Here is a 20991-nt window from a genome sequence, read left to right on the forward strand (position 1 = left end):
TTTATCTGAGGATTATACATATATTTAAATGTATTTTTATTGATTTCAGAGAGGAAGGAAAAGGGAGAGACAGAAACATCAATGATGAGAGAGAGAGTCATTGACTGGCTGCCTCCTGTACACCCCCAGGGGGGATCGAGCCCACAACCCAATCATGTGCCCGGACTGGGAATTGAACTGTGACCTCCTGATTCATAGGTTGATTCTCAACCATCAAGCCACACTGGCCAGGCTGAGGATTATATTTTTAAAATCAAATATAGTACTCTAAATCTAAGTTTCAGATTTCTGATGAACAAAATTGAATGCAGGACTTTATAATTGAGACTTTTCCTCTGGGGTATCTTAACTCTCCCAATAGGGAGAATACAAAAGAACTAACTCTCTGAATAAGAAAATCTATTTCCACCTATGAGATTTGTTAGGAATACCATATAAAAAGAACACTAAGGAAGCAAATTACTAGTAATGCAAATCTTTTTTTTTATTTAAACTTTATAATCTGTTTCAATTGAAGAGGATTTCCTTTGTCACCCACCAGGGTCCTGGAACTTCTTGGTTGGAATTCAGATATCCAGAGTTCTGGTTATCTACAACATCTATTCTTTATGTAGTAGCTTACAAGCATCAAAGGCCACCCTCACCTGATGCTTGGCCGGATCTATGCCCTCCAAAATAGTCTTCATGTCCTCCTGCTTGTCCTGTGAAAGGAAAAAGAAGAACTCACGGATCTTATTCCAAAATGAAAATCACATTTGGCCATGAAGACCTTGTGACTGACTGGTACTTCAGATGCTGGGCTTTATTAAACTCAGGCTCTTTAACGAGAAAGATTCTCATCAGTAGAGAACATAATCCAGGAGCAGAGATTTTTCATGCCTTTGTCTCCCAACAACTAAAGCCACAGAATCAAGAACAATATCTTTAACATCTAACTAAAGAAAATAATTAAATGATTTGGGAATATCACAAGTTGGGAGAAAAAGTAAGGAAAACATTATAAGATAACTACATAGTTATTTTTAAATGCACGTAGTGCTCATACTTTTCAAATAAAACTTGAGAGAGAATATCTATATTTTCTCTAGATACAGACTCCTAACAGAGAGAAAGTACTTGAAGGTGAGACAAGAATATAATTGAGGAAACAGTAATAAGCGTTGCAGTCACTAACCAGAGTTAACTAAGTCTCCAAATAAAAGAAATGGAGCCTAGAGAAGGCTTTTTTTCCTAAGTCACTCCTACCTCCTACCTGGGAGATGTGCTTACCTTAAGGGGATGCATGCTCCTATAGTAGAGATTTGGTGAGAACGAATTGTGAAACAACTACATTTGTTAAGGCTCGCTTCCTCTCCCTGCCCCACCCCTATATGATTTTCAACAAATGGCAAGCCCCATTCAAATATGAATAATAATCACAAAGTATCCAACCTAGAACTTAAGAAGTTCCTACAAAAATAGAAACAATAAAAGTGAAATATTTCCCTACACTTTCAAAAAAAAATTAAAGCACATAAATTCTTTAAATAGCTGAACAAAATGATATAACAGCAAGAGGAGATTTAAAAGTGAGTTGGGCACGGCCAGTGTGGCTCAACCGTTGAGCATGGACCTATGAACCAGGAGGTCACAGTTCGATTCCTGGTCAGGGCACATGCCCCAGGATTTGATCCCCAGTGGGAGGCATGCAGGAGGCAGCTGATCAATGATTCTCTTTCATCATTGATGTTTTTATCACTCTCTCCCTCTCCCTTCCTCTATGAAATCAAGTTCAGGCACTCAGGGATTAAGAAACTCTATCATATGAAAGACTAGTAAAATTAACAGTGCAGTCATGTTTCATAGACAAGGATCATGTCTATAACAATAAAATGGTTGGGCATGGAAACTAGGAAAACAGACAACAAAGTAGGTCAACATTAAAAGCAAGCAAGAAAAAAAAGAAAGTAGTGTTTTATAATCCAAATTATACTGTTCAATAGTTAACTATGCAAATTCTCCACCTTGAAATTGAGAAGTAAAACTGAAGGGGGGCTAGAAGACTGTGTAAAAGAAATCAAGCTGTAAGTGCTTGAACTGAATGAAGTAAGCTATAGAGATGAGAACAAGTATGAAATATTAAAACTCTGTCTTCTGGTCTAATGAACAGTTATTATTGAGAATGGTCTAGAGTTGGTATCATTCTAGACCAGTGGTCGGCAAACTGTGGCCCCTTGAGTGTGGCTCTTCCACAAAATACCACGTGCGGGCACGCACGTACAGTGCGATTGAAACTTCGGGGCCACACTCAAGGGGGCCAAAGAGCCGCATATGGCTTGCGAGCCGCAGTTTGCCGACCACTGTTCTGGACCAGTGGTCGGCAAACTCATTAGTCAACAGAGCCAAATATCAACAGTACAACGATTGAAATTTCTTTTGAGAGCCAAATTTTTTAAACTTAAACTATATAGGTAGGTACACTGTTATTAACTTAATTAGGTACTCCTAAGGCTTAGGAAGAGCCACACTCAAGGGGCCAAAGAGCCGCATGTGGCTTGCGAGCCGCTGTTTGCCGACCACGGTTCTAGACCATTAGTCATTGTTTTTAAAAATTCACATTAATATCTTAACTGATTCTGGTGCAGAATATCTTAAAGAATGGAAAACAACAGTTTTTAAGCTCCTTTTAAAAAATTATAATATCAAAACCTTGAATTATGGCAAAAGTTGAACTCTAAAATCTAATTAAGGCTTGAGGGTTGGTCCAAATTATGTTCCAAAGGTTTACTTACTTGTACATCCTTATTTGAAACTAAGCATGAAAATAGTTCTCCAAAATGAAGGTGCCCAGCCAACCCACAATAACATCTATTTAACTTAAAGAACTAGCAAACCTAGATATCAAGAACACACCTATGGAATGCTCAAATGGACTATATCTCCACTCCATGCAATGGGAGTGGAAAGTCTTCCACCTGCAAACCACTGGAGGAAATTACTATAGCCCAAAACAGATACTAGGAGATAGCATCAAAGAATAAAGGACAAGAAAGATGCTACTGCCTTGCTAGGTTCAGCTAGTAAGAATTAGCAATCATTTTTCTCAGGACTCAGGAACTGATATTGCCTGCTTTACTCACTTCTTATATTTGACTAGGTTTTTTTCACCCCTCTCTGGCTTATAGTAAAGTCTGAAATTACAAAGTTTATTTATAGGTTTTAAATACCAATTTACTATGCTTTCCTACACTTTCCACATCTTCTAGAAAGAATATAACTAGTAAAAGAACTAATATTAAAATTGAAATGTCTGTCCACAGAGTGCAAAAGCATGTGATAAGCAATATATTTTTAAAAGTTAAAATCAATATATAAAATAACTGAAAAGGAGGAAAAGAAGAAAAAGTTATGCATATAAAGTTATTAAACCTAACAGAATTTATAACAGTGAGAAATGAAAAGCAAGTCAAACTTCAATAGTAAGTGAATGGTTATGGTTCATTAACTTGATGAAATATTATGAAAGAGTTATAAAGATAGACTATGTAATAATATGAAGATTATGCAAAAACAGTGGAAAAAATAAAAAACGGTATTATAATTACATGTAAATATGAAATGCAAAGATAGATTGCGAAATAGAAAAATAATTGTTAAAATAACAGTATTACCTTTGTATTTAATTAAGATATGTATTTATCTGAGCCATTTTTAAATCTAATATTTTAAATGTAAAACATTAAATTCAAATCTGTTTATTTAATGCAAATCTTCTCAAGAACTCTAATCACAAACACTACATAATTCCAGAAGACTATACAAATAAAACATTTGAAAATCTATGTATATAAAAGCCTAAGCGACTGACCCACTGCCTGACCATGCGACCAGTAGCTATGACGTGCGCTGACCACCAGGGGGAAGATGCTCAACACATGGATTCATGCACCTGCGGGGGTCAATCCGACATCCCCTGAGAAGTCCCGGATTGCGCAGGCCAGGTTGAGGGACCCCACCAGTGCACGTGCACCAGGCCTCCAGTATTTCATAATAGATTTCTAACTCAAATCAATCAAAATCAGTAAGATTACGCTATACACTAGAATACATTTAACAGTTTATCTTTTTCCTATTTAATATTTTCAGAAAAACTCTCAACAAACAGGCTGAGAAAGTGACTTTGTTGCAGAAAAATGGAAGAGAGAATTCAGGTAAGAATTTGGAGGATAAGAATATTACATATCTTTATAGTATCTAAGCTTTTATGTCCGACCCTATTTCTTTTTTTTCCTACTCTATTTCTTTATTTCAAGTGGTGAAATATGACAATTCTTAATTTTTATAGATGTCCCAAAGCAACTTTAAAAAAGGAAAAAGATATAGAAAGAAGGCAGAAGATCGAGATCTATTTAACATGTCTCTCTGTCATAATCCTATATAATAAAAGGATAATATGCAAATCGACTGAACGATGGAATGACCGGTAGCTATGACCCACGCTGACCACCAGAGGTCACTCAATGCAGGAGCTGTCCCCTGGTGGTCAGTGCACTCCCACAGGGGGAGCGCCACTCAGCCAGAAGCCAGGCTCATGGCTGGCGAGCACAGCAGTGCTGGCAGGAGCCTTTCCTGCCTCCGCAGCAGCGCTAAGGATGTCCAACTGTGGGGAGCAGGCCTAAGCCGTCAGCTGGTCATCCCCTGAGGGCTCCCAGACTGTGAGAGGGCGCAGGCCGGGTTGAGGGAGTGCACGAATTTCATGCACCAGGCCTCTAATTCTCAAATAAATATTAGTAAGTACACCTCAGAAATTCTAACTGATGGGGAAGATCCTAATTAATAATAATGAATGCTAGTGTTATTATAATATTTAGTATTAGTAGAAATAGTAGTAAATGGCATAATTATACTATACATTTACTTTAGTCAATAATTATTTTCCAATAATCTCAGGTATCTATTTGGGAATGTCTGTTATTAGAAATAGTTTAAAAGACAATACTTGCACAGTTTTTTCCAAATAACTAAAACTAATAAATTTGATTCATTATAACATGTCTCATACATTTTTATGAAATATATAAGGGAATTTTGTGAGAAACCAGAAAGCAGTTTAAAGAACCCTTACAAAATAAAAATGAATCAAAGCATACATTTCAGCAAGATGCATAAACCTTTAAGTGGGATATGATTTACAATTCCCACAGTTGTAAGGAATATTACACACATAAATCTGCCTTCTAATTTAAAACTTTGAAAAGCCAAACTGAAAAATGCTAAAAGAACAGAAGAATAATAGAATACTTTAATAATGTTAGAAAGATGATAGCTTTATTTTTAAAGTCAAATTAGAGAAACAAGAAATCACTCAAAGTGATTTGACAGGTTATTCTATTCTGTAAACATATCATTGAATTTATAATATGGCTAATAAAGGGCAGTTTAAAAAGTGTAAGGATGTCAATTGGGACTGGGGTGAAAAGAAAAAACTAAGTTATTTTTAAATATTGTTATTAAATGCAATAAAACTACAGTGGGGCCTTGACTTACGAGTTTAATTCGTTCCGAGACCAAGCTCGTTAAGGAGCTCTTTAACTCAAATTACTCTGTCAACTCAATGCAAAAAATCGGGGAGAGACAGCTGGTATCTCAAAAAACTCGTTAGTCGGGACACTCGTAAGTCAAGGCCCCACTGTAGAACAAACAGCCAAGTGTTTTTTAAAGTTATTTTATATAAAGCATGCAAACTATTGAACTTTATTAGCTTTTTCTAAATGTTAAAAAGAAATAAACGAGAAAACAAAAATATTTGAAATTAAAAATATCTTACTAAATCAGCCCCTGCTTGAAGTAAAACATCTGCAACATCTGTATGTCCATTTTCACAAGCATAGGTTAAGGCTGTGTCTCCTGTTGCTGTTGTAGCATGAACATTAGCACCTAGCAAACAAAAAACAATCATAAATTTACTTTGTGAATTATACATTATATTAAATAGTTTAATTTTGCAATTTGGTGAAACTGATAAACTTGAAGTATGAAGCCTCGCCAGTATGGCACAGGGGTTGAGCATTGACACATGAACCAGGAGGTCACAGCTCGATTCCTGGTAGGGCACATGCCCAGATTTTGGGCTCAATTCCTAGGAGGAGGCATGTAGGAGGCAGCCAATCAATGATTCTCTCTCATCATTGATATTTCTATCTCTTTTTCCCTCTCTTTTCCTCTCTGAAATCAATAAAAACATATTTTAAAAAATTAAATTTGATATGGATACTATTATGATAGCTTTTACTATGATGGCTTTTACTTCACAATAGTCATAAATGTTAAAAACAAAACAGAACAAAAAAAACAACAAAAAACCTGATGAAACTATTGGTATGTATTTTAAATATCCTAATATCCTAATTTTCCTTTAAATATACTTTGTAAAAATGCTTTTAGTCACACAGAAACTATACCAAATGATTTTAAAGCACAGCAAAATCTGCCTTCACATCCTCATAAGAAATACCCTAAGAAATGAAAGAGCTACAAAAACAAAAAAATATCAGTTTTCAGAAATCATAAATTGTGGTAGTGTTGGATTGTATTCTGAGACAGTTCTATAGATATTGTGATAAAAATAAAATGAGTAATCCTTTGGTAAGAAGTGAAATTTTTTGGCATTAAGAGAAAACACAGATATGACATTGCTGAGGTTAGTATTAGAAGTATTGACATGAACTCATGACGTATTTTATCTATAAGAAAAATAAATATTTCCTAAATCTGACCAACTATAAAGACCAGAGACAATGATAGACCAAGCAGAAACAGCACCTTTAACTTAGATTGTGGTCTCTAAGTATCATTTCCTACTAAGTGGAATGAGTGCTTCTTAGAAAAAATGATTGGTTCCAAGACTGGGGCAAAAGCTGCAAAGATGAGCATATCAGAAAGCAAAGAAACCTCGCACTAGCTGGTTTGGCTCAGTGGATAGAACAGTGGTTCTCAACCTTCCTAATGCCGCGACCCTTTAATAGTTCCTTATGTTGTGGTGACCCCCAACCATAAAATTATTTTCATTGCTACTTCATAACTGTAATTTTGCTACTGTTATGAATTGTAATGTAAATATCTGATATGCAGGATGTATTTTCATTGTTACAAATTGAACATAATTAAAGCATAGTGATTAATCACAAAAATAATATGTAATTATATATGTGTTTTCCAATGGTCTTAGGCGACCCCTGTGAAAGGGTTGTTCGACCCCCAAGGGGTCTCGACCCACAGGTTGAGAACCGCTGGGATAGAGTGTCGGCCCGCAGACTGAAGGGCCCCAGGTTCAATTCCAGTCGAGGGCATGTACCGGGGTTGCAGGTTTGATCCCGTGTGTGCTGAGGCAACCACACTGATGTGTCTCTCTCACAGCGATGTTTCTCTCTGTCTCTCCCTCTCCTTTCCACTCTAAAAAAATCAGTGAAAAAATGTCCTCAGGTGAGGATGAACAACAAAAAAGCAAAGAAACCTCAAAGACTATAATGAGATCATATCAAAAGAATTTAGGAGATAATCTTATTGACCAAAGATAGTCAAATTGCCAGTACCTTGTGACAATTTTTACATTAAAAACAAAAATGAGGACTGTGGTGAGGTAAAAGCCATCATAGATGTTTAAATCCAAAAGTTCAAAATAATGTCCATATCAAAACATAAAAACACTTGTCCAGCAGGAGTGGCTCAGTTGGTTTAGCGTCATCCTGTACACCAAAAGGCTGGCGAATCGATTCCTGGCCAGGGCACATACCTCGGGTGTGGGTTTGATCCCCAGTTGGACACATACAGAAAGCAACCGATCAATGTTTCTGTCTCACATTGATGTTTCTCTTTCTCTCTCTTCCTCCCTCTTTGTTTTCCTCTCTCTATGCATGTCCTGGGGTGAGGACTAAATAAGTAAGCAAACAAACAAACAAACAAATAAAATACTTTATTGGTCATTACTGAAGGATGCTAGAGGACCACCTCATTATTTTGGAAATGTTAACCCTATATAATAAAAGCCCAGCGACCCGAATGGCTGAACAAGTAGAATGACCGGTCAACCAGTCGCTATGATGCGCACTGACCACCAGGGGGCAGATGCTCAACGCAGGAGCTGCCCCCTGGTGGTCAGTGTGCTACCACAGTGGGAGCAACGCGGCTGACCGGGATGAGTGGCTGCTCCCGCTGCAAACCCCGGGCCGATGGGCAGGAACCCAGGCTGCGATCGTCACCTCCTGGCCCCAGGCTCCTCCTCCTCACTCCCTGCCGCCTTCTCTGGATGCCCACAGGCTGCGAAGCACTGCTGAAGCCGCTAGGCTCTCAGAACTGACCCCAGAGGCTGGGAGGCGGGTTTGTGGCCACCATGGGACTGAGGCCTACCTGGCTGCCTCTCAGTGCTATTGTCCTGGGCCTGGCCCCAACCAGGTCCCTTTGAGAGGCAAGTGCTACGGCTCCATGGAAGATGCCAGACCAGGGAGCAGCCTCTCAGAGGGCAGGTCCACAGCAGCTCAGCTGACCAGGATGAGCGGCACTCCCACAGCGGACCGATCCCCGCAGGCCATGCCCCCCACCAGTGCACGAATCCTGTGCACCGGGCCTCTAGTAAAGGGTGAAAAAAACCCTGGCCAGATGGCTGGGTTGGTTGGAGCATCTGGTTGGATCATGTCCTGGTGCACCAATGGGTCGAGGGTTCAATTCTGGGCAGGGGATGTGCCTGGGTTGCAGGTTCGATCCCCAGTTGGGTGCATGTGGTAGACAGCCGATGATGTTTCTCTCTCTCCCTTTCTCTCTCTAGAATTAGTGTAACATGTCCTCAGGTGAGGATTAAAAAAGAGAAAGACCCTTGTGGGAACTTAAAAAAAAAATCAAACATTTATACTGCTATTCATATATTATTTACACCTAAGAGTAATCAAATAGTTCTTGAGGGGAAGTTTCTCTTTATAGACATAGTCTAGCTAATAAACAAGAAAAGAAGAAACAGTCGACTTTACAATATTTATAAAGTATCCAACCGGCAACCTTTTGGTGCAGGGAATGATGCCCAACCAACTTCACCACATTGCAACCCTACTGAATTAATGGATCTAAGCAATGATAATCAATGGCTGATAATATTACAAAAAGAGACATCAAACATTTATTATCTCAAGATAATAAATACTATAAATAACAAATACTACCTATAAAATAGTCTAGTAAACACACACACACACACACACACATCTAATTCAGTCAAGTTTTTAGATCTAACTATTACTTTATAGGAAATCCAAGGGACAGAAAAACAAATTAAATGAAATGGAATTAACAAAATCTGTACTATAGAGAGCCTAAAACATAAGCATTACTTTTTAAAAAAATATATACTTTTATTGATTTCTGAGAGGAAGGAAGAGGGAGAGAGACAGAAACTTCAATGATGAAAGAGAGAATCATTGATCGGCTGCCTCCTGCATGCCCCCCACTGGGGATTGAGCCCGCAACCCGGGCATGTGCCCCTGACCAGAATCAAACCAGGGATCGAACCCGGGACCCTTCAGTCTGCAGGCCCATGCTCTATCCACTGAGCCAAACCAGCTAGGACAACATTCCATTTCTTTAACCAAAACTTAGAAGGGATAAGAAAAGAAAGATGGAAGGGGAGCCCACAGATTAAGAGAGATTTAAGAGACATATTTACCAATAGCTATTATATGAATCTTCTTTGAATACTGATTCACAAAAGGCATTATACAAACATATACCTTTATAGGACTATCAGGAAATTATGAAAACTCCTTGGATATATTTAATTATACTAAAAAATTTAGGTAGGAAATAGAATTTTTACTTTTTAAAAATATATTTTTATTGATTTTTAGAAAGAGAGGAAGGGAAAGGAAGAGAGAGAGAGAGAGAGAGAGAGAGATCAATCTGAGAGTGAAACATCAATTGGCTGCCTCCTGCACACCCTCAACTGGGGAATGGAGCGTGCAACCTGGGCATGTGCCCCGACTAGGAATCCAACCGGCAACCTTTTGGTGCACGGAATGATGCCCAACCAACTGAGCCACACCAGCCAGGGTACACTGTTACTTTTTGAAATATTATATTTTAGAGATACATATTGAAATATTTTTTATAATTTATAAAAATAAGTTTATTTTTAAAATAATTTACTTTCACATTTAAAAATTAAAATTTTAATTTAAAAATATTTTTGTAACTATGTATGGTGACAGATGTTAACTACACTTATTATGGTAAGCATTTCACAATATAATTTTATCTCAGCAAAAATTTTTTAAATGTTTATTCTAAATCAAAATAATTTTATAAAAATAATGGGGGATGGAAGGACATATAGATGAAATGAGATTAGCCATAAATTAAAAATTGCTAATGTTGGTAATGGGTTCTTAGGATTCATTAAATTACATTTCCTATATGGTGTGGAAAAATGCCATAAAAAAAAGTTTTTCATTTTTAGAAAATTGTGTAGGCAATGTATTAAAAGACATATTGGGGGCAGAGGCAGGCTAGAAGGAGTCAATGGGGGAAAAATGGGAGACATCTGTAATACTTTCAACAATAAAGATTTTTTAAAAAGACCTATTGGATTTTTCTTTAGTGCTAAAAGAAGAACTTTATGTAAATAAATCATACTTTAATCTAGAAAAAAATTTTTTTAGGTAGTGATCATATAAAAAAGTGATTCTCAAATATCTAAGATAGTTCTGGAAACTATGCTTCAAATTAGCAAAAGTAGCTCAATATGAGAATCAATGGTGATGTAATAAAAAATGTAAGGAGTTCTAAGTATTGACTCTGTCACTTATTAGCTGAGATACATTAGGGAAATTATGAAACATGATTGTGCATCAGTTTCTATATCTATAATAATGTGTTTAATAATTTACTATACAGGGACCAAGGATAATTAATAATTAGCAGAATGTTTGATATTCAATAATTTCTTTTTAAAAAAATATATTTTTATTGATTTCAGAGAGGAAGGGAGAGGAAGAGATAGATAGAAACATCAATGATGAGAGAGAATCATTGATCAGCTGCCTCCTACATGCCCCACACTAGGGATTAAGCCTGTAATCTGAGCATGTGCCCTAACCAGGAATCGAACCATGATCTCCTGGTTCATAGGTCAAAGCTCAACCACTGAGCCACACCAGCCAGGCAGAAAGACTATTTTTTAATTGAGGTGCAACTAACATGAGAAAGACTCTTGAATGGGACATAGTTACTGAAAATGATGAAGGAACAGTGACTGAATAATGCATATACTAATTATAGTGATTAATAGTATTTGAGTCAGGGAAGAGATCTGCTTGTATGGTCAGTTTGTGCACTAATTCAAAATCTAAATAATCATCTGAACTATTAACCATCTGGATTAAGAAATTATTTCAATAATAATTCAAAAGAAAAATTGAGGCTGGGCTATATTCAAATTGATATTTAACAGTGAAAGTCCAAAAAGGATGAATCAAATTTTGCTAAATATTTTCCTTTACATAGTTTTAAACAAATATAACATATATAGATAATTATATTATATAAAGGTTTACATTTACCTGAATCAATTCATTTGGTATATTCTTACTTTGCTGTATTATTGCTTAACAATGTATAAAGGCAAATTATTTTAATAGTAAGTACTTTTGCAAAAAAATAAAACTCCCACGTGTGTGTGTGTGTGTGTGTGTGTGTGTGTGTGTAAACTCAGAAATGTCAAGAAATGAGCAAGCTTAAAGGTACCAAATTATCTCTATAATGTCATCCCCACCTCCTCTTAGTAGCAGAGAGACTAGATGTTAGTCTCTCTTTTCCAGAAGCCACAAACCATTCACTGGAGACAGAAGGCCAATAAGAAGCCAATGGCCCTGGCTGGTGTGGCTCAGTTGGTTGAGCAGTGTCCTGTGCACCAAAAGGTAAGGGGTTCAACTGCTGGTCACAGCAACCAATTGATGTTTCTCTCTCACATCGATGTTTCTCTCACTTTCTTTTTCTCTCTCCTCCCTCCCCCTCTTCCTCTCTAAAATCAATAAAAACATATTTTTTTAAAGTTAAGTCCTGGCTGGTATGCTCAATGGTTAGAGTGTTCGCCCACACACCAATGGGTCTCGGGTTTGATTTTGGGCAAGGGCACATATCTGGGTTGTAGGTTTGCTCTTCCCCCCCCCTCCCCACCCCCTGGTCGGGGTACCTACAGAGGCAACTGGTCAATGTGGCTCTCTCATATTGATCTATTTCTTTTTTTCTTTTTTTGTAAGAGAACATTTATTGGGTAAACTACAGAGGCAGAAAAAGTAATTTCTAGAAAAAATGGGCTTTAGAATTAAGTTATAGAGGTAAAGGAAGGGCTCTTGAAGCTTGAATGAGGAAGCTAATAGTAACATGCCTGGGGGGTGGGCACGGGAGGGAAATAAAAAGGCGTGCTCCAGGGAAGGGAAAGTGCCTCTCACATCAATGTTTCTGTCTCTCTTTCCACCTCCCTTCCACTTTCTCTGAAAAGCAAGGGGAAAAAAAATACCTTCAGGTGAGAATTAACAATAAGAAAAAGTTCAGTCTTAAAAAAACAAACAAAAGAAGCCTATGGTCACTAAGCAACCATTAGTAAAAATATGAAAAAATTTATTGAATGACATTTTTAGAGCCCTACCCGGTTTGACTCAGTGGATAGAGCGTCGGCCTGGGGACTGAAAGGTCCCGGGTTCAGTTCCAGTCAAGGGCACATGCCCAGGTTTTGGGCTCGGTCCCAGTAGGGGGCATGCTGGAGGCAGCCGATCAGTGATTCTCTCACATCATTGAAGTTTCTCTCTCTCCCTCCCTCTCTCTTCCTCTCTGAAATCTATAAAAATATATTTAAAAAAAAAAGTTTTACAAAATGACATTTTTAGAGAGTTAGGAGCCTAAGAATAGCAGTTAAATTGTGGCACAGCTGTCCTTCAACTTTGGAAGATATGAAAAAGTTAAGTCTAATTGTTAAACTTATGAAAGCAACATAAAAATCTTTTTCTAAAAGGCATTTTTAAAGCCACGTACCGGCAGCCAGTAAATATTTAACCAACTCCAGGTGTCCTTCCTGAGAAGCCTCCATGAGAGGTGTGGAGCAGCCAAGTTCTATATCAGCCCCTGCCTTAATCAGGAAGTCTGCAACTTCAGAAAATCCTCCACAGCAAGCCAAAGTCAAAGCTGTTTCTTGGGTTTCTTCTGTCTGGGCATTTATATTTGCTCCTGGGGAGAGCATAAAAATAGACAAAACTAGTTACAAAATAATTAAAGTAATTGTTTTGAATTATAATAATCATCTCTATCATCTCTGCTTTTGGGGTTCAGTCCATTGGTGCAAAAAAATATTTTAGTTGTAGTAAACTTCATTGATACTGACACAAAACATCAAAAAGAAATAAATTTTTTTATTAAAGAAGTAAAACTACTTTACCTTGTGCTAAAAGTAGTGCCACCATCTCCTCATGTCCTTCCCGAGCAGCTTCCATCAAGGGAGTATATCCTTCATCATTAACTTCTTCAAGATTTGCTCCCCTTTCAATAAGTAGAGCTGCCAATTCAACATGTCCTCCACAGGCAGCTAGTGTTAACGGAGACTCGAATGAATCTGCAGGCATGTTCACTTGAGCACCACTATCCAAAAGCAAACGTGCTACTTCTACATGTCCATCCTGCAGATTTTAAAAAGTAAAACAAGAGAAAGGAAATTATTTGGAGATTTTTAAAGTGCCAAAAGAGATTGATCTTATCAAAAGCCCATTAAAATTATTTTACTTTACTTTTGAACAAACCCAAAATTTTCTAAAATAATCATACTTGCATTAAAATTATTTTACTTTACTTTTGAACAAACCCAAAATTTTCTAAAATAATCATACTTGTGACATACAGTGACAATGCCAAATCAAAATAATGTTTCTACTACTGCCAGGTCAAATACAGTTATACCCTCAAACTTAGGTGTCATGTTTAAGTGTAGAAATTACGTTAGGTCAAATACAGTTATACCCTCAAACTTAGGTGTCATGTTTAAGTGTAGAAATTACGTTAGATCTATTTAAGAAACAAAGACTTGGCAAAAAAATAACAACAAATTCTGTGAGGTCATTACCACTTGGGATTATGTCATCAAGGTAAACCCCTAAGGACTGATATTACCCTATATTTTTCCTCATCGCTAGCTTGCTGCAATGAAGCAATGAATTTTACAAAGACGTAAAACTAAGTTTCTTAGTAAGGCCATTAAATAGTCTCATAGAGGGTATTCATTCTATACCTCTCTATCATAAATACCCTCTGTCAGTTTAAAATTCTTTAATTAAAAAATTTATGTAAGCCTTAATTCTTGTTGTGGCATATAAAGTCAGATGCCATGTTGTTTAATATTTTTTAAATGACCAAAATATTGCTAATAAAAAGTAAAGACTGAGTACAAAACTAAGGTTTTATAAGGTTGGGCAATTCTTTTATTAAAGAAATAATTAAAGAAGCCTTACTTAAATGTCAGATTTCGGCAACCATCAAGAGTTTCATTATACTTAACTAAATGACTAGCCTAGCTTTAATAATTTTTGATACAATGTCAAAGACAAATGACTTCACATTAAAATTTTAGTTTTACTAATTTACTTTTTTTTTTTTTTTTGGTTTTACTAATTCTTCAAATATATGTAAAATAAAATATATTTTAACCAAATCACTGTATTGAGTTATTTGGTGTTTGAAATACATTTCTAATTGAAAAGAAAATAAGGATTTATAAGTGTTTACAGATCAGGGAACTACTGACTGTGCCAAGCTCCTGGAGGCTCCTAATAAATTGTTTTGCTTGAACTTATGTGAATTTTTAAAGATCCTTTATGGATTCTGTTAACATATCTTGAGTACATATATTAAAAGAGAAACTATACTAAGCACTTTTTGATATTAATGAACAATATTAATTTTGCCAAAAGAATAAAATAAATAAATAATCCACTCTTAAAGGTCTAATATCATTACTTAAAAAAGTTTTTTTAATTCTAAGCCTTTAAATGTCCTAGCCATAGAACAATAGCTGGTATTGGACTTAACCATAAAAATTAGAAAAAAAATAGATAAAGCAATGGGAGGCACTGGGCAGCAGCCAAGCTAGGGGCTAGGGTAACGATCACTGAAAGAAAGGAGCAATGAGATGAACTGTACATTCACTTCAGTTTTTTTGGTTTCTTTCCAACCATGGCCAAAGTAAATAGAGCCTAAACAAAGAGTGAACATTTCTGTGGGTAAAGGGAACAAAACCAGAACACAAGTCAGCCAAATACTTAGGACTTAGGGAGTGTGAGCAGGATAACAGAAAAAGAAGATATGGAGAAGGAGTTCCAAAAATCTATATAAAATCATCCTCAGATACTTGGGCAACTCCTGCGTTAGAAACACATCAAAGATGAGCCTCCAGGATACATAGCAGAGAAGGCTCCTGAAAGGTGGGAGACTTTGAGAGTTCAGACTCAGCTACAATGAAAAGACCTTGGTGAGCCCTGGCCAGCTCAGTTGATTAGAGCGTTGTCCGTACACCAAAAGGTTGGGGGTTCGATCCCCAGTCGGGGTGTGTATATACAAGACAACGGATTGATGTTTCTCTCTCATATCAATGTCTCTCCCTCCATCCTCTCTAAAATCAAGAAAAAAACAAAAAACAACAACAGCCAGAACCGGTTTGGCTCAGTGGATAGAGCGTCGGCCTGCAGACTCAAAGGTCCCAGGTTCGATTCCAGTCAAGGGCATGTACCTTGGTTGTGGGCACATCCCCAGTGCGGGGCGTGCAGGAGGCAGCTGATCGATGTTTCTCTCATTGATGTTTCTAACTCTCTATCCCTCTCCCTTCCTCTCTGTAGAAAATCAGTAAAACATATTTAAAAAAAAAACAAGAAAAGAAAAAAAACATGTCCTCGGTGAGGATTAAAAAAAAAAAGACCTTGGTGAATATCCCAGGCTATCAGTTGAGATCATAGAAGGCCATACAGTAGAAGTAGGACCTAGAATCCCTTACTCTAGAATCAAAGAGTAAGGACTAAGGAGTAAGAGTAAAGCTGGAATTAAGCCTCAATAGGATCAGAGTGATCCACTGGTAATTTAACTGCCTGCTAGAACAAAACTAACAGTCTTAAAAAGACAAGATAATCCAGAACATAAAAGGTATCATTCACAGCATATGGTTTACAATTGAAATACTAGACATATTAAGAGGCAGAAAAAAGTGACTAATCATCAAGATATAAAATAACCAATAAAAGTAGATCCAGAACTGAATCAAAGATATGAGTTAACAGAAAAAGACATCAAAATAACTATTAATGATAAATTACAGAAATAGATTTAAAAAATGGAGAAAACAGATAAAAATAAATAAATAAATAAATTTCAACATAGAACCAGAATATAAAAACACCATAACAATATTTATATTTAAATATAAATGGTCTAAACAAACCAATTAAGAAATTCACTTCAGTATAATAATAGAGGCAGATCAAACATATCAAAGTTAGGAAAAAAAATTTAGTGGGCAAACATTAATCAAAGGGAAGCAGGCGTAGCTACTATTAATAATCAGATAAAGCAGAGCTCAGAACAAAGAAAATTACCAGAGATACAGACTTTATAAATAATAAAAGGATTAATCCATGAAGAAGACATAGTTAAGATGGTAAATTTTATGTTGTGTATTTTACCACATTAAAAAAAATGGGGGGAAAAATTTAAAAAGTGTATCAGTGAGTTGGAAATAACACAGTCAAGACTGACTTTTGTATTGTTTCCTAAACTGAGAGATTTAAAATAGATATTTCCCTTTCCCTCTTTAGTATTGCCAAAATTTAAAAAATCTACTGATGTCATAATAAATATTTTTCTAAAAATATAAAATTAATCCTTAAAGAGTTAAACAAACATGACCTTTTCTTCCCCCAAAATCTTGAGTGCAATTTAAAATTACCATGCAAGCCTCCATTAAGGCAGTGTGCATCTCATCTGTTTTGTGCTCTTGATCTGCACCAGCATCAAGTAGAAAGCGAACCATATCCAAATGGCCTTCAAAAAAGAACACAAATTTTAAAACTATATTTCTAAAGAATTGAGTATCAATTTAATATAAAGTATTAAAATGGGAACTCTTTTTCTTTCAGATGTCTATACAAAAATTTTGCATTGAATAAATCAATGACAGTTTTACAAAACCAATCCAAAATAATAAGCAGCCTTTCAGCAAGGTATTTGGGTTTTTAAAAGCAAATTAGTCCAAAGCACATAATTCAAATAAAGTAATAATACTTATTCTTTTATTTAATCTATATAAACTATCAAATCAAAACACTGAAATCAAATAAAATGCCAGGTAAAGTATGTTTGGATCATTTTTCAGAAAAACAGTTTTAAAATAATAACCATAAACTCACTTTGGGAATGAAAACTCCATCAAAATAATTTCAACCTTCTTGATACATTTAATATTAAAAAAACCTTAATAGTCAACAAGAAAAAGACAAACATTCCAGTAGAAAAATGGATGGACATAAAATGGTAATGTAAAATAATGCAAATTAATATTAAACTTCATGAATATTAAACTTGATGAAAAAATATTAAACCTTCCTATTAAACAAATGCAAATTAAGACGACACCATTTTTTACTACCAAAATGGCAAATATTAAGAAGAATGATAATACCCAGTGTTGGTGAGGGTATAGGATAAGGTAAAGGGCACTCTCAAACACTGCTGGTGGGAGTATAAATTGGTTCAACCTTTCTAGAAAGCAATTTGGTAATATGTATCAAAAGCCTTAACCCTTTTCAGTCCAACGTCGAGGCTGACTCGACAGACCAGGCGCTAGTAGCAGGTCCAACGTCGAGGCTGAGGTTGACACCGCAAACCGGTTCAACATTCAATCCCGTCAATTAATTTGGACCAGACTGTTTGAATTCCAAAAATAAAATTGGACCGCAAAGGGTTAAAAATGCCCATACCCTTTGACCCAGTAATTCCACTTCCAGGAATTTAGCCTAAGGAAATAATCAGAGATTAGGCAAAGATGTCTGCACAAGGATGTTATCACAGTGTTTTTAATAGTAGTGAAAAATGGAACAATTCATATGTCCAAAAATAGGCAATTATGGTGCATCCATTGGATGTATTTGACAGAGACTGCTAGTTCCCTACTCAATATCCGTTCTCTCAAATATTCCTTAATAACAGAACTCTGATTTTTATCTGAGTGGCAATTTGCCTGACTAAAAGACTACATTTCCCAACCTCCCTTGTTGCTATGTGTGGCCAATGAAATGTAAATGGGAGCTAGCTATATGGAAGAACTGCTAGAAAAATTTCTTAAAGGTAGCTTAATAAATTGGAAGGCATCCCCAATTTGCCCTTATCCTCTTCCTCCTTCCTAGACTATGTATTGCTGGGGCCATAGCTACCATCTTGGCAACACTGAGGATAAAAACCAGATACTAGGATGGTGAAAAAGAAAATTAGAATGCTGAGATCTAGATAATAATAAAACTGCCATACTAGTCCTAGACAGCCCACCCCTGGATTTGTTTTAAATAAATGAGAAAAGGCTTCTCTTTTGTTCAGATTACTATTAATTTAGGTTTTGCAGCCAAATCCACTACTAAATGCAACAGTGAAATACAATGTAACCATCAAAAGTTGTATTACAAAAATATTGAGATGGCAAAATGTTCATGATGTACTGCTAAATAAAATAAGCGGACTACAAAATAGTGTTAGAGTATGATTGTTTAATTTAAAAATACAGGCATACCATGTCTTATTGCGCTTCACAGATGTTGCATTTTTTTTTTTTTATAAATTAAAGGCAAGACCCTCCACCTGCAAAAAGATTACAGCTTACTTTATTGAGAGACTGCTTCATTACGGTTGTCTGAAATGGAATATCACCGAGGTATGCCTGTATATATACATTTGCTTACAAATATACTTGCCATTATAAAATTTCTTTTCTTTATGCTATTCTGTGTTTTTTAGGTTTTTGAATCAAGTGTGATTATTATATTATTTGAGTGTGAATCTGTTAAATAAAGGCTGGGAAAATCATATAAAACAAAAATCATTAAAGAATGGAAACCCTCTAAATCTGTGCTAAGAGTTGGTTGACTTTATAGCTAACTGAATAAATTTGAATTAAAATACAAAAGAAACATACATTGTAAAGCTAAACTTCAGGAAATAAAGGCTAAAATGTACTTTCTATATAATCTGGTGTAAGCTAGATAATTTTATAGTACAGGGAAAACATAAGCAATATAAAATTAAATCAAATACTCAATACTCATATATTCAAAGTTGTTATTTTAAAAAACCCTAGTCATACATATTAGAGTACCTTTGTAGCAGGCAAGTGTAAGAGCACTTTCTTTGAATTCATTCGAATGAGTGTTGATGCCTGCCCCATGATCTAGAAGAACTCTTGCAACTTCCACATGACCTGCACTGGCTGCTTCCATTAAGGGGGTATGTCCATTTTCATTATGATCTTCTATATTTGCACCTTCATTAAGTAGCACTTTCACAATGTCAACAAATCCTCCAGCACAGGCATAAGTCAATGCAGTGTTTCCTAACAAAGAACCAAAGATATACAAAATTATGATAGAATGGATAAAATTATGCTACTGCTTTAGTTCTACCTCTTCCATTTTTTTTGCATAAAGAAATAAACTATCATCTCAAGTTTTTCTGTTGTACTAGTTAGAAACATCATCTTAATTTTCTTACTAATTAAAAGGTTTATTATAAACAGATCAATTTACCACTCTTCACATTTCCTTAGCTCAAGATTAAGAACCATCTTGAAAAATCACTTTCAACATATTTTTATCTAAAATATTCTATTATATCATTTATAATTATTCTTTTTTCTCTCAAAACTGTACAACTTAGAAACACTTAATTTTATTTCTATGTATATTCACTTCTTATAGCTCTTCTTTATCTTTACAGATTTGTTCATAAAACAATTCATTGTTTTAGGTACATTTTCCTTCTGAAACATATCTTCAATCTATATTTAGTAACCTAGTGAGACAGATATAAATTGCCCTCAGCATAACTCCTTCAAATGAAAAATATATTTAAAAGGTCATTATCCCTTGGTTTACCACTTCTTTCCTGATTTTGTTTTGAGGATTTATTTATTTATTTATTCCTTAAAATACATTTTTTAAATTGATTTCAGAGAGGAAGGGAGAGAGAGAGAAAGACAGAAATATCAATGATAAGAGATAATCATTGCCCAGCTGCCTCCTGCAAATCCCACACTGGGGATCGAGCCCGCAACCTGGGCATGTGCCTTGACTGGGAATTGAACTGTGACCTTCTGGTTCATAGGTTGATGCCCAGCCACTGAGATACGCTGGCTGGGCTTGAGGATTTTTATTTATTAAAGGGAGCGGGGAGAGGGTTTAACTATCCATCAGAATGAGACTAGAGAAGATTATTTTAAAGGTTCAGCAAGAAAACTATCATTTCAAAACTCAATTTGTTCAGAATTCAACCATTTAACCATCTCAGACATTATACGCATTAATATTACTACAACTTGGGCAGCAAAATTATCTAGAATCCCTTCTACGAAGTCTTGTTCATTTTAAAAATAAACTAGGTTACATTTAATATTTACTTAATTGCATGGAACTCTGATAGGCTTTCATTATTTAAATTTCTTTTTAAACCACTAAATCCAAGGAATCTCACTACTAAAACTACACCTATAACTCAAGAGATACGACCAAGGCTCTTCCTGTTTATGAGTCTGGAAAGCATCTACTTATATAAGAACCCTGGGTGTAACATCATGACCTCAGGCGAGACCAACTGGAAGGAAGTCAGTCCTGCAGGGGTTGTCTTGGAAACGGCTGCGCCCTCCCCCAGCTGTTTCCCGGTGGGAGAGGTTTCAGGCAGGAACCC

At 35.9% G+C, this 20991-nt stretch overlaps 1 protein-coding gene across 8 annotated transcripts in view; it reads right to left on the minus strand.

The window, feature by feature from the left end:
• LOC102426990 (ankyrin repeat and KH domain-containing protein 1) overlaps nt 1–20991 on the minus strand; it is a 121423-nt gene that overhangs the window by 63765 nt on the left and 36667 nt on the right. For 5 of the 8 annotated variants that reach the window (XM_023752075.1, XM_014453824.2, XM_023752074.1 and 2 more), the window contains exons 6-11: nt 19409–19642; nt 16994–17088; nt 13451–13688; nt 13051–13242; nt 5807–5916; nt 645–701 (exon numbers count right to left, since the gene is read on the minus strand). In XM_023752075.1, the coding sequence (XP_023607843.1) occupies nt 645–701; nt 5807–5916; nt 13051–13242; nt 13451–13688; nt 16994–17088; nt 19409–19642 (926 nt within the window). Of the gene's footprint in view, nt 1–627; nt 702–5806; nt 5917–13050; nt 13243–13450; nt 13689–16993; nt 17089–19408; nt 19643–20991 lie in introns of those variants that run through there. The other 3 variants (XM_006086492.3, XM_006086491.3, XM_006086496.3) reach the window with 2 other exon arrangements.

This window comes from Myotis lucifugus, unplaced genomic scaffold (assembly GCF_000147115.1).
Source record: "Myotis lucifugus unplaced genomic scaffold, Myoluc2.0 scaffold_28, whole genome shotgun sequence".
In the NCBI taxonomy this organism is placed as follows: Eukaryota; Metazoa; Chordata; class Mammalia; order Chiroptera; family Vespertilionidae; genus Myotis; species Myotis lucifugus.